General features: G+C 49.7%; 1 protein-coding gene across 1 annotated transcript in view; it reads right to left on the bottom strand.

The window, feature by feature from the left end:
- Positions 1 to 8,840: 8,840 nt before the first annotated feature.
- The window catches only part of SNTA1 (syntrophin alpha 1), a 29,501-nt gene continuing 24,711 nt past the window's right edge, over positions 8,841 to 13,630 (bottom strand). Inside the window, exons 5-8 of the mRNA XM_032858881.1 lie at positions 13,379 to 13,509; positions 10,660 to 10,856; positions 9,547 to 9,734; positions 8,841 to 9,462 (exon numbers count right to left, since the gene is read on the bottom strand). Coding sequence (XP_032714772.1) covers positions 9,370 to 9,462; positions 9,547 to 9,734; positions 10,660 to 10,856; positions 13,379 to 13,509 — 609 coding nt within the window. The 3' untranslated portion in view covers positions 8,841 to 9,369. The remainder of the gene's footprint in view (positions 9,463 to 9,546; positions 9,735 to 10,659; positions 10,857 to 13,378; positions 13,510 to 13,630) is intronic.

Below are 13,630 nucleotides of genomic sequence, written 5' to 3'. Positions count from 1 at the left end.
CAGGAAGGAACCCAGGTGACTCGAAGTCCAAGAGATAGAGACGCACTTCCCACCACACATCCTTAACGGACCTCACAATCTCCAGCCTGACTGCCTCACTTCTTCTAGTCACACCATTTTTGTACTGATCTTCACTAGCTTCTAGGCTTTTATACACGCTGTTCTCTCTAGCTAGTGTGTCTTCTCTCTGACTTAGCCAACTCCCATGCTTTTAGGTCTCTGCTTCCTCCTAGATGCCTGTCCTGGCCACCATTCTCCCAAGTCTAGGCTGGGGTCCTCCTACAGATTCCCAAAGTCTCCTAATTTCCATCTCAAGACTTGGCTGTTAATTACTACTTACACTTCTGCCATCCCTTACAGGCTGGGAGGTCTCTAAAAGCAGGGAACAAATCTCATCCATTTGTACATCTTCAACACCTCCCATTCAGTAACTAACTCATGGCAGGTGCTGTACATGTAAGATGAGCAGCTGCAGCCTGTTGCCTCTCAAACTCGGTCACCTGCTACCAGCACTTTAGGCAGGTGCAATGCTAACCTACATTCAAGCATCAGAGAACAGCAGACTTGTAAGTGTGGGCTTTAAAGTCACACTTCCCTGCTCCTTACTTGCTGTGTGACCTTGGGAAAGTCAAATTCCTATCTCTGAGCTGCCAATTCCACATCTGTAAGATAAAGATAAAGGTAGTACCTATGTCCCAGAGATACTGTAAGAATTAAAGAAGTTATTAAAAACAAAACTCGGCATAAGGTAAGCATTCAGTAACTGCACACTTGCAGCCCGCACCCCCTTTTATGGGAGATATAAAGCAATCCGGTTAAGAGCATGGACTCTGGAGTCAGTCTGCCCCAGCTGCTGCCTAGCCAGGTAACCCTGGGCACCTGGGAAGCTTCTTAAACTCGGGGAGCTTCCATTTCTCCAGGAGTCAAATGGGGATAGTAATACCTGTGTCTGCTGTGAGGATCAAATGTGATAATGCAAATAAAATTGGAGCCACGGCGCGGGGGGGGGGGGGGGGGTGCTCAAAAAAAGGTAGTCGGCAATAACGAGACAACAGCCTCATCTCAACAGAAGTAAGCCTAAACGATAAAACACCCCAAACACTTTGTTGGGGTGGCTACAAGGCTTCAGGCGCGATGCTTAGTGCTTCCCATGAATTTCCGTATCTAATCCTCACCCACATTGTAAACCAGGGTCTATCGTCCCGACTTCACGCGTGACGAGGCCAAGGCTCCGGGGCAATGGGGGTGACGTGCCCAAGGTCACAGGCGAGAAGGCAGCGGGCCGGGGGCGCGAACCCTGACAGTCTGACTCCAGGGCCCGCGCCATCCTCCCCTCGAACACCTAGCATTTGCGGGGCTCCACCGCCCTCCGGCCCCATGCATGGACCACTTCCGCGGGCCGCGCCGCTCACCTCCCGCAGCCCGAGCGCCCTGAATCCGGCAACGCAAACCCCACTCAATCAGCCGGGACGCCGCCCCAGCTTTCAGCGGCTGAGAGCACACACGAGCGACTTCCGTTCCTCCACGACTTCCGTCCGGGACGTCCCGGCGGAAGTGCTTCTCCCAGTAGGGTCCGGGTGGGTACCGGTTCCCAGCTTTGCGAAACCGCTCCTGCTGCTGACCTGAGGGGTAGCCGCTGGCCGTCCTGTGGCACCCGAGTGCTTGGAATGAAATGAGTGCGAATTAATGTGCTCTAAATGTAAAATACACACCGGATGTCGAAGAAAGGGTGCAGAATAGCTCATCAATCTTGTTTATATTGATTACGTGTTGAAATAATATTTAGGATATACTGGGTCAAATGACTGATTTAAATTAGTTTCACCTGTTTCTTTTTACCCTTTTAGTGTGGCTATTTAAACTGCATACGTGACTCACGTCCTGTTTCTACTGGACAGCGCTGCGCTATAGGTTAAAGACTTCCATTCACTGTTCCAGCCTGGACCCCTTAGCCCCCCGGGGATAGGCGTTACAGACCCATAGTTGAGTGGCATATGGGGCACCTCCCCTTGGGTATCTAATGACGGACTCTTAATACAGAACGCTTCATTTCCACACTCACAGCCTCTCCCAAAACCTGTTCCTTCCCAGTCTAGACCATCTCAGTGAATGACCCAACCATCCACCCAGTTACACTAGGAGAAATGGAGGAGTCATTTTCCCCCCTCTCCCTCTACTTTCCATCTGTCAGCAAGTTCTGTCAGCTCTAACTCCAAAATTTTGGAGAGTGTCTCAAATTGATCCACTTCCCGTGCTACAACTCTAGCCCAGGCCACCATCATCTCATCTGAAACTACTGCAATAGGCAGGGAAGTGGTTTCCTTGTTTCTGCACCTTGTCCTTGTCTCCTACAGACTATTTCCCATAGGGAGCCTAAGAGAATTTGTCTGGAGTGCCTGGGTGGCCCAGTGGGTTGGACGTCTCACTTCTGCTCTGGTCATGATCTCAGGATTCTGGGGTTGAGCACCCCCCAGCACCCCCTCCCCGTTGGACTCCCTGCTCAGCAGGGAGCCTGCTTCTCCCTCTGCCCCTTCCCCCCAATAAATAAATCAATAAAAATCTTTAAAAATAAAAAGGGACTTTGTGTTGTTATTGACTCAGACCACATCACTCTTCTGCTGAAAATTCTGGGTGGCTTATCATTGGCATTGCAATAAAATCCAGATTTCCCACTGTGTTCTGGGGCCTGCATGATCTGGCCCCTGCTTACTTTTACTTTGCCAATTCACTTCTCGTAACATGTTCTTTCTAGTTGACTATACCCCAACTCTGTAACTTTATCTTGCTCCTTCAATAAATACTCCAAGCATATGTTTACGTTAGAGTCTACTTACTATTCTTTCTGGAATGCTTTTCCCCCAAATTGTTGCTTGGCTGGCCCCTTCTCATTCTTCACGTCTCAGCTTGGATACCAACTTTTCAGAGAGACCCTCCCTGACGGCCCACATATAACCCACTCCCATCATTATCACATCATTTCCTTCATAGTACTTGACGCTCTCCAAAATGATGGTATCATTGTATACTTGTTGTTGCCTGTTTCCCAGGCTCTCAGCTCTCTGAGAGGAGGGACGAATTCTGTCCTGTTCATCACAACATCCCCAGCAACCAGCACAGAGCCTAACTCATGGAAGGGCTTAATAAATAGTTATTGAATGAATAAATGATTGCATTATATTTTAGCTTGGGTTCTCCAGAAACAGATCCCAAGATAAGGATTTGAGTGCAAGTCAGTGGTCTCAGGAAACACTACTAGGGTAATCAGGGAATGAAACAAGTTAGGAGTGATAGCCAATAAAGAATGTTACCATGAGGGGCACCTGGGTGGCTCAGTCCATCAAGCCTTCAGCTCAGGTCATGATCCCAGGGTCCTGGAATGTAGCCCCACATCAGGCTCCCTGCTCATCAAGGTGTCTGCTTCTCTTCCCTCTGCCTCCCCCCACTCATAAATAAAGAAATCTTTTTTTTTTTTTTTAATGAGAAAATGTTACCATGGTGGGCATCTGGGCCTTAATTCCATTGGGCAGTTTTGGGAAACAGTGTAGTACACACACCTCAGAATTATTTCATCCAAGAGGAGAGGAAGCTAGAGCAGTTCTATGTGAGCCATCATGGTGGAAAGACGTTCGTTCCTGTGTGTACTAGTTCCTCAGCACCTCTTCTCTGTCCATGCACGGAGGTCTGTGGTTTGGAAGAAAGCCCTGTGTCAATAAGATGGAGACACTGGCCCCAGCACTTTGAATCAGTAAGAATCTGAGGGCCCTGCTGCAATGACTTCTCTGACTCCTCATTAGAACTCTGAGGTTATTATTGGCCCACTTGAAGGCAGGAAAACTGAAAAGACAAAAGGTGGTCATATGCTGAAGCTGGCACAACCAGTGTGTGGCAGAACTGGGATCCACCCACAGGCCGGTTGGACCCCAAAGTACTGTTCTTACCACTGACTAAGTGAAAGTCAGACTGGCTGGGTGCCCACTGAGGCTTTGACACCATAATAGCCATGGCCAAGTTAATCAGCCCTGCTGATTCCCAGATTCTTTGCTTATAAAGTGGCTGCTGTGGGAAGAATACACTGCACCTGGGGTAAGAGGATGGAGAGACAAGTAAGGAGAGCATTTAGGAGACTGTGGCAGTTGCCCAAAGATCATAGAGTCCGGGACCATTGTGCTTTCTTGGGGTCATAAGGATGATGGAAACAAACCTGAATTTCAGGCGTTTGAGACACTGGAATTAAGTTCATCCTATCTCCTTAGATGACTGCTGGGTGCCAGTTCAGTCAAAAATACAAAGGCAAATACAGGCCAATAGCTGTACTATGGTTCCTAATTTTTACTGTGGGTTCTCCAGATAACCTAGAATGCGATCTGATCACTTGGGGTAATTATTAGTACCGTAAAATACAACGTTTCAGAAATCGTGGAAAACACTTAAACTCTAGAGACAATTTCCTGGACACTGGGCTCTAAAGATTCCAGCTGGAGAAATATTCAGGTTTACTGTGAAGTTTTTTACTGCAAAGGGAAGATATCTTGTCCTAATGTGGCCATGGAGGGGGTGGTACCTGTGCCACACAGAGTCCCACTATGGTGGCAGCACCTACATCTGTTATGAGTTATGTCAAGGGGGGCATGCCTTCCACACCTCCAAGGGCGACAATCCTCCTTCTCCCTCCCTGGCGACCATCAAGCATGGCCCCTGTCCTTCCACACATACCAACTCCCTGTTTCAGGTCCTGCTTATGGTAGCATCAGGGCCCTTCCCCCTTTACTCTCAGTCTTCTCCTCTTAAAGTCATGAGCGAGGAATTCTAGAGCTGGAAGGAAGCCAGCATCAGAGTGTTCCAATGTGAGAGTCAGGGGAAAGTCAGGGTTTGAACCCAGGTCTCTAGGGCTCTTAGAATTGCCTCTTTCAAATCTGGCCCTTCCCCTAGGAACCCCACAGGGAGATGTCCCCTTGCCCCTTTGATCAGGGCAGGAAGCTGCAATTCCATGGCCCATGGTACGAAGCTGGTAGCATGAGGAATGTTCTGTTACGCTGCACAGCCCAACACACACACACACACACACACACACACACACACACACACACACTCAACAGCTGTTCCCAACATCCCCTATATCCTGCCCCACACACATACCAGCCCACCTGGGAACCAGGGACCATTTCCCACCACCTTCCCCATAACATCTCACCACATTCTTTTAAGCCTCTACTTTTAGTTGCCGTGTTGTAGAGTTTTAAACAGTGCTGTGTTTTGGACAATGAAGGTGATGAAAACAATCCCCAACCCCCCCAGATTCCAGGAGTTTAGAAGCCCCTTTGTTCCATCTTACCCCAGGATCTCTCACCTGGGATGCCATTCCCCCTTTCCACCTATCTCTTACTGGTTGGTGATAGTTCTGTTACTGAGCTCTTATTCCTCCCTTCCCCTTCCCCACTGACAGCTCAGCTACAGGACTTGTTTTGGCCAAGAGAATGACAGAGGACATAACACAGACAGAGGATGTAACCATGCTTATGCAATTTGCTTGCCTTTGAACTCCAGTCACTTGCCAGGAGAAAAGAAAGTGCCTTGAGAGCTGATGTCCCTTCATCCTGGGCTCCAGAAAGAACACAGAGTGGACTTGAGCCAAACCCATAGCCTGGAGCAAAGCCATCCAGCCAAGCCCAGCTTACAAAGGTCAAGTTGCAGTCAACAGGCAGCCCCGGGAGCATGAAAATAAATACTTATGGCTGTGGTCACTGAGGTTGGGTTGGGTTTTTCCCCCCATAGCATTACAGCAGCAGGAGCTGATTTTTAGTATACTCCTTCAGATGAACTTTGGCTCCCATGTCTCCTTCTGAGAAAAACCTCCCCTAAACCCCTAGAATAGGTCAGGTTCTCGCTGGCCCCTCTGCTATTTCGATGTCTGCTCAATCTATACCACACATATGCTTGTGGGAGATCCTGCTAGATTTCTGTTCCCTGTGCATGGGAATCTGTCCGTCTTGCTCTCAGCAAATCAGCCTCTGGCCCCAAGAACTACCACAGAGTAGGCACACACTAGATTTTTCTCAGATGAACAATGAATTGACAGATGGATGGGCAGATGGGTAGATGCACAGGCAAGGCTGGAGTATCTCTGCTCACCTGAGTCTCCCCAGGCTTCCAGAACTATAGCTCCGGCTGTGGCTTGTTATGTGACTTCACATGTCCTCGGTTCCCTCCTGCAGGGCTTGCTTAAAACTGCTCAATCCAATACAACAGCCACCAGCCACATGTGGCTACTGAGCACTTGATACGCAGCTGGTGTGAATGAGGAACTAAATTTTACTTAAGTTTAATTCATTTTTTTAAAGATTTTATTTATTTATTCAACAGAGAGAGAGAGATCAGAGAGGCAGAGAGGCAGGCAGAGAGAGAAGAGGAAGCAGGTTCCCTGCTGTGCAGAGCCGGATGCAGGGCTCGATCCCAGGACCCAGAGATCACGACCCGAGCCGAAGGCAGAGGCCCAACCCACTGAGCCACCCAGGCACCCCTTAAGTTTAATTCATTTTAATTTAAAAACTGATGCTCAATTTAATTATTGGAAAATTTTAGTGCAGTTGGACTAACTTGGGCATGTGAATCTACTTTCTTCGACTATAAATTTTATGAAATATAAATATAAATCAAGAATTTCCAATTGGGATGCCTGGGTGGCTCAGTGGGTTAAGCGTCTCACTCTTGGTTTCGGCTCAGATCATGATTTCAGGGTCATGAGATCCAGACCCACTTAGGGCTCTGCGCTCAGCTTGGGGTCTGAGATTCTTTCTCCTGCACCTCCCTCCCTCTCTGTTCCCCCCTCTGCCTATGCTCTCACTCTCTAAAAATAAATAAATAAAATCTTTAAAAAAAAAGAATTTCCAATGAAAATTTGGCACTTAGAGATGTGCTATAGATATAAAATACACACCAGATTTCAAAGAATTAGTACCCAGAAAAAGTAAAACCTCTCAATAGATTTTGATATATGTGAAGTGATATTTTTGACACATTGCGTTAGATAAAACATATTATTAAAGTTATTCTCAGGGCGCCTGGATGGCTCAGTCATTTAAGCATCTGCCTTGGGCTCAGGTCATGATCCTGGGGTCCTGGGATCAAGCCCTGCATCTGGCTCCCTGCTCAGTGGGGAGTCTGCTTCTCCCTCTTCCCCCACCACTTGTGCTCTCTCACTATCCCTCTCTCTGTGTCTCAAATATATAAATAAAATATGTTTTAAAAAAATAAGGGGCCCCTGGGTGGCTCAATTGGTTAAGCATCTGCCTTCGGCTCAGGTCATGATTCCAGGCCTCTGGGAGAGAGCCCCACATAGCAAAGGGCATCCTGCTCAGCAGGGGGCCTCCTTCTCCCTCTGCCACTTCTGCTCCCCCTGCTTGTGCTCTTTCTGTCAAATAAATAAATAAAATCTTTTTAAAGATAAAATAAAAACAAAAAATAATTTTCACCTTTTTACATTTTAAAATGTGGCTACTAGAAAATGTTTAATTACACATGTGATTCACATTATATTTCTAATGGATAGTGCAGGGCCAGAATGTCTCCAAGGTGCACATGGCTCTGAAGCAATAAAGACCTGGTTTGAACCCAGGCTTAGATGCCTCAGAGCTGTGTGACTCTGAGCAAGTCACTTTCCCTCTCTGAGCCACAGTTTCTGCATCTTTGAAATGGAGATCATAGGTGTGTGGTGAAGATCCAATGAAGAAATGTATGCAAAGTGCCTGGCAGAGAGCAAGCAGTCTCCAATCATAAGCTCTCATTACTGTCACTGATCTTCTGGACAGCACAAGCAAGTAGAGTTATAAACGTGGCATACTCACATCCAGCCAGCACATTACAGCTTCTAAAGAACATTCCACAAACCATTTTCCAAGTGTCCTCTCCCCCACAGGAAAGGAGCCTGAGGCTCTCTATGATGTGTTGTTGATGGTTTTTTTTTTTTTAAGAATTTATGTATTTATTTGACAGGGGTAGAGAGAGAGAGAGAGACAGAGAGCATAAACAGGGGGAGCAGCAGCAGAGGGAGAGGGAGAAGCAGGCTCCCCGCTGAGCAAGGAGCCTGATGTGGGGCTCGATCCCAGGACCCTGGGATCATGACCTGAGCCAAAGACAGACACTTAGCTATCTGAGCCACCCAGGTGCCCCTCTATGATGGTTTTTAAATAGGTCCACAGATTCTCTGATATTCCTTTCTTCAATAAATGGAGCCTAATTTCCCTCCCCTTGAGTGTCAGCTGGGCTTAGTGACTCCCTTTTAATGACTAGAATACAGCAGAACTGACAGTATGAGATATCCAAGTCTGGGTCATAAGAGGCATTGTCAATTCCTCTTGGCTCTATCTTCTGTGTCACTCCCTCTGGGGGAAGCCAGCTGCCTTGTCACAAGCATACTTGAGCAGCCCTCGGTTAGGCCCGTGGGGTAAAGAACTAGGGCTTCCTGCCAGCAGCCAAATGAGTGAGTAATGTTGGGAATAGATCCTCTAGCCCCAGTCAAGCTTTCAGATGAGGACAGCCCCAGCCAATACCTTGACTGCAACCTCATAAAAAAAACCCTGAGTCAACAATATCCCAGCTTAGCCTCTCACATATTCCTGATCCACAGAACCTGAAAAATAATAAACTTCAAGCTGTTAAATTTGGGGGTAATTTGTCACACAATAAATAGATAACAAATACACTTTCTTTATGGCCCTGTGGTTAAAGGTCTGCTCTTCTCCAGGAAAAGCACCCCAGTCCTGGGTCTGGTCCATCTTGGGACTACGGTGGCCACCAAAGAGTCCAGAGGCCAAGGCACAAACCACAAACACTAGGCCAGGCTGCCTATGTGCTCACAGGCTCTTTATTTATCCAAGAGGAAGGAGGAGAGAGGATGAAGAGAAAAACCGACGCTCCAGGTGGTGGAGCTGAGGGGAGAAATGAACAGAAAGGTTCCTCCTCTTTCTCTTGCCATGGACCCCAGGGAACTCCAGCTTCAGAGGAGGCCTCTGAGGGTGGCTTAGGGGCCTCTAGGAGGCCTGGCAGTTGTTGTCTGGGGTCAGGATCCCCACAGGGGCACATCCCAGGCTCGGAATGGCTTTTGTGTACACAAAATATCTCTCTGCAAAAGGCACTGGTGGGGGAATGGTGGGGCAGCTGGGAGGTTACCCCATCACAGGCAGAATCCACTGTGTCCTGAGTCCGGGTCCCAGTCCCAAGACCATCCCAGACTCCCTTAAAGGCTGGGACTCCAATCTCTTATTCCTTTCCACTCCCTTCCCTCAGCCCAGTGGTGAGCAGGCAGTCAGCGGAGGGCCAGGTCAGGCCAGGTGGCAGACACCCTCTCTTCAGGGCGAGTGCTTCCAGTGACCTCTAGGCCAAAAGCCCCAGGCGGGTGACTTTGGCCGAGAGGAAAGAGTGGATGATGAAGACCATGGTTTTGGGGCACGAGTGCAGGTCCAGCTGCTGCAGGGTGGATGGAAAGAAGGGTCAGGAGCCCCACCCAGCCTGGCCGCTGGGACAATACAGCCTCCCGCCCCCTCCACTCACAATCTCTCCTTCAGCACCCCCGAAGTCCAGGAAGAGGAGGCTGGCACCGTCATCCGAGGACATCTGCAGCTTCTCAAAGGGCTGTCGAAGCAGCACGGCTCGGGCTGCGCTGGGCTCCGCCGCCCACAGTGTGAAGCCCTTGTCGATGTGCACAGAAAGGCTGCAGGGCCGGCCATTCCACGTGCAGGCTGTGGGGGCAAGGGGGGTTGCACGTGGGCACAGGCACAGCTGGCCCCTCAGAGACCATGAGCCCCACAGCCGACCCTCGTCAGTAATGCCACAGATGGGGCTTGAGTACCGCTTAGGATGGGGAGCTCACTGCCTGGTAGGCCATCTGTACATTCTCCCCGCATGGAGTTGCCCCCATCCTCAAATACAGAAAAACGGGCTCTTGGAGAAACTCTACCCCACTTCAGGTCCCACGTCCATCAACACCAGAAGTAGAAAGGGAAGCTTAAACTCTGCCATTTTCGGAAGGCCCACTCCCTCTCTCCCTATAAAGGTTATCAGGAGACCCACCAAGCATGGCCCTTGGAGACCTTAGAGACCCGTTGAATTGCCCCGTTAAATGTGAATTTTGGATAAGCAATGGATAATTTGGACATATTTACACTAAGAAAGTATTTGTTGGGGCTCCTGGGTGGCTCAGTGGGTTAAGCCGCTGCCTTCGGCTCAGGTCATGATCTCAGGGTCCTGGGATCGAGTCCCGCATTGGGCTCTCTGCTCGGCGGGGAGTCTGCTTCCCTCTCTCTCTCTCTCTCTGCCTGCCTCTCCGTCTACTTGTGATCTCTCTCTGTCAAATAAATAAATAAAATCTTAAAAAAAAAAAAGAAAGTATTTGTTTTTTTTTTCTGAAATTCACATTTAAGTGGGCGTCCTACAGTTTTTCTGGCAACCGTACCCCAGGGGAATCACAAAGCCAGGCAAGAAAACCCAGGGCAAAGAGTCTTACTACCCACTGGGGCGCCTGCACATCCAAAAGAGAGAGCTCCTAGGGACCCCAAAACCCACTTCATATCCCCCTCCTGAAGCACCCTACAGTATGAAGTTTGAATGCTTCTGGGGGTGAGAGGCTCATCACCAGAGAGGCATTCCCAGATCTGCCCAGCCCACCTGTAGACACCTCTTGCACACCCTCAGCAGCCCGGTGACAGCCATCCACCAGCTGGCGGGTCCAGGCGGCCAGCTCCTGCGGCGACTCCACGCTGAACAGGTGAGTGTCCACACCATGACGTGTACCCGTGCGCAAGGCGAAAGAGAGCTCTGTATCGTAGGGCACCGAACCCTTGGAGGGACCTGAGTGCACCAGCCTAGGAGTGGCGGGGTGGAGTGAAGGGGGAGGGCAAAGTGTGATATCTCAGACAATGGGGAAATAGACCATGGGGGTGGTGACCTGGGGAAGGGCCCCTGTGACTCCTTTACCACCTCATCAGTGAACAGGACTTCCAGCTGCGCCCTGACAGACTCACCGGCCCACCTCCTGCCACCCTTCCCTTGCTCCCGCAACTCAGTCCATGCTAGTGTCTTCAAACACGTGGAGCACATTCTTGCCTCAGCACATCTGCACAGGCTGTTCCCTCTGTCAAGGGCACTCTTCTCTGATGACCTGCATGGCTCCCTCCCTCACTCCCTTCAGATCTTTGCTCAAATGTCATCTCTGAGAAGCCTTCCCTGACCTCCCTGTCTAAAATAGCACCCCTGGCACTCACTAGCCTTACTTTTCATCATGATAACCAGAAATTATTCTTTATTTGCTCCACTTGGTTTTTGGTTGTCTTTTTTGCTAGAATATCATCTAGGATACAAATTTTGTCTAATTGGTTCACCACTCTCTTCTCAGCAATTAAAGCAATACCCGGCATGTAGTAGGTGTTCAATAAACATTTGTGACCTGAATTAATGAGTCCCTTGATTAGTTTGGCAATCCATGACCAGCTTATTCCTGGTAGACATCGGGCTCCTGACCCATGGGCTGGAGCCCCATCCAGGGGAAGAGATATGAGCAGCAATGGCCCAGGCACTTGGTTTGATTCCCACTTGCTGTGTTAACCTAGGGTAACTCACTCCCCCTCTCTGGGCAACAGACGCAGAGTTCTGGCCCCTAGCCCTCTTTGCTCCTCACTCCACACACTCTCTCCCATAACTTCAGCTACCTACTAGAGCTGCTGTGACACCCAGTTTCCCGTTTCTGGGCCCGGAACTATAAATCCACAACTCCCCAAGATTCCCATCCAAACTCCCTATCTGTCCCCCACTCAACTCGGCAACTTGCTCCAGTCTCCCTCTTTTGCACTCCCACCCCTAGTCCCACTGCTCATCCAGACACAAGCTCCAAACCTCCCATTCATCCATTCATCCTGGACACCTCCCTCACCCTCCCCATCTGGCAAGCTCTAAGCCCAGTTAATTTTACCACCCATGTGTCTTCCAATGCAAATGCGGCCTTTCTTCTCCATCTGCTGCCTCCACCCACCTCCACCATCTCTCCTGCATGACTACACCAGCCTCCCAGCTTCCATCCTTCCCCCTCCAATACATTTCCCATGTGGCAGCCACAGGAATTCTTCTAAAACTCAACCCAAGTTGGGGCACCTGGGTGGCTCAGTCGGGTAAGCACCAGACTCTTGATTCCGGCTCAGGTCATGATCTCAGGGTTGTGAGATCAAACCCCGCTTTGGGTTCCACATTCAACAGGGAGTCTACTTCGGATTCTCTCTCTCCTTCTCCCTCTCCTTTTGCACAACACCCCCACCGATAGCTCTTACTATCTCTCTAAAATAAATAAATAAAGGGGGACCATGGTGCCTCAGTCAGTTGAGTGCCTGCCTTCTGCTCAGGTCATGATCTCAGGGATAGAGCCTCTGCATATGGCTTCTTGCTCAGCAGGGTATCGGACGCCGGGCAGGGGGGAAAAGGGGAGGTGGTCTGCTACTCCCTCTCCCTCTGCCCCTCTCCTCCTCCTGCTCTCTCTTGCATTCTCTGTCTCTCATAAATAAATAAAATCTTTAAAAATTAAAATAAATCTTTTTTTTAAAAAGCTTAAAAATAATTTTTTTTAAATTAAACATACACACACATACACACACACACACACACACACACACACACACACACACAAATACCTCACCTCACTCCCAGGCTAAAACCCTTCCACTGGGCCACAACTCTTAAGATAAAGCCACTTGCATTCCTTAACTGGGCAGGAGAGTTTCCACAAGATCAGGCCCTGCCAGCTCCCTGCCTTGTTTCTCTCCATTTCCTGTGTAGAGTCTACATCCCGCTTATAGCACACTCGGAGCTCCATGAACACCCTGTAGCCCTTAATACTTCTGTAACTTTGACCATGTTGTTCTCTCTGTGTAAGACGCTCTTCCACTCTTTCTGAAATAGCAAACTTCTACTCGTCCGTCAAAGCCCAGCTCAACAGCACCTCCTGCTAAAGCCTTGCCCATCAGACCAGGCAGAGTGAAGGGGTTCCTAAACTCTGCTATGGAGACTGTTCCTAGAGCAGCCTCCCCCACCAGACTGGGTACTCCCTCAGGACAGACTGCTGGGATCAGCTCCCTGTCCCCTGAACCATGCTGCACAGATTGGGGCAGAGTAGGTGTCAATCAGTGAGTGACCAGAGGGACCTCGCATCCTTCTCTTGCAAGCCCCCATTTTACAGATAAAGAAACTAAGGCCCAGATAACATAGAGACTTGCTTCAAGTCACCTGGCAAATAACCCAGGGCAGAATGAGGCTGGAATCCCCCAAGCTCTGAGACTCATGGAGAGCATCACCCCCACCCAACCTCTGGGTGAGACAGGCACCCCTGCCTGCCCGCGGATACCTGGTGGCAATGAGGGGGGCCGTACGGGCTGGCTGGCTCAGAGCCTCACGGGTCTGGGGTAGATGGCAGTAGAGAAGCAGCTCCTTCTCCATCAGCAAGGCCAGGGTGGGTGCCGTGCCCCCACTGGGCAGCTGCAGGGGGCAAGCCAACAGTGAGGAGGGGCAGGGAGGGGTGCGGTCAGAGGGCCAGGATGGAGTGGGATGGTGCCCAGGAATGTGGTTAGCTCCAGGGGAGGGGTCAAGGTGGGGGACT

The sequence above is a fragment of the Lontra canadensis genome, unplaced genomic scaffold (genome assembly GCF_010015895.1).
Source record: "Lontra canadensis isolate GAN:19392208 unplaced genomic scaffold, GSC_riverotter_1.0 scaffold16, whole genome shotgun sequence".
Lineage (NCBI taxonomy): Eukaryota > Metazoa > Chordata > Mammalia > Carnivora > Mustelidae > Lontra > Lontra canadensis.
This window is presented reverse-complemented; position numbering and strand designations above follow the sequence as displayed.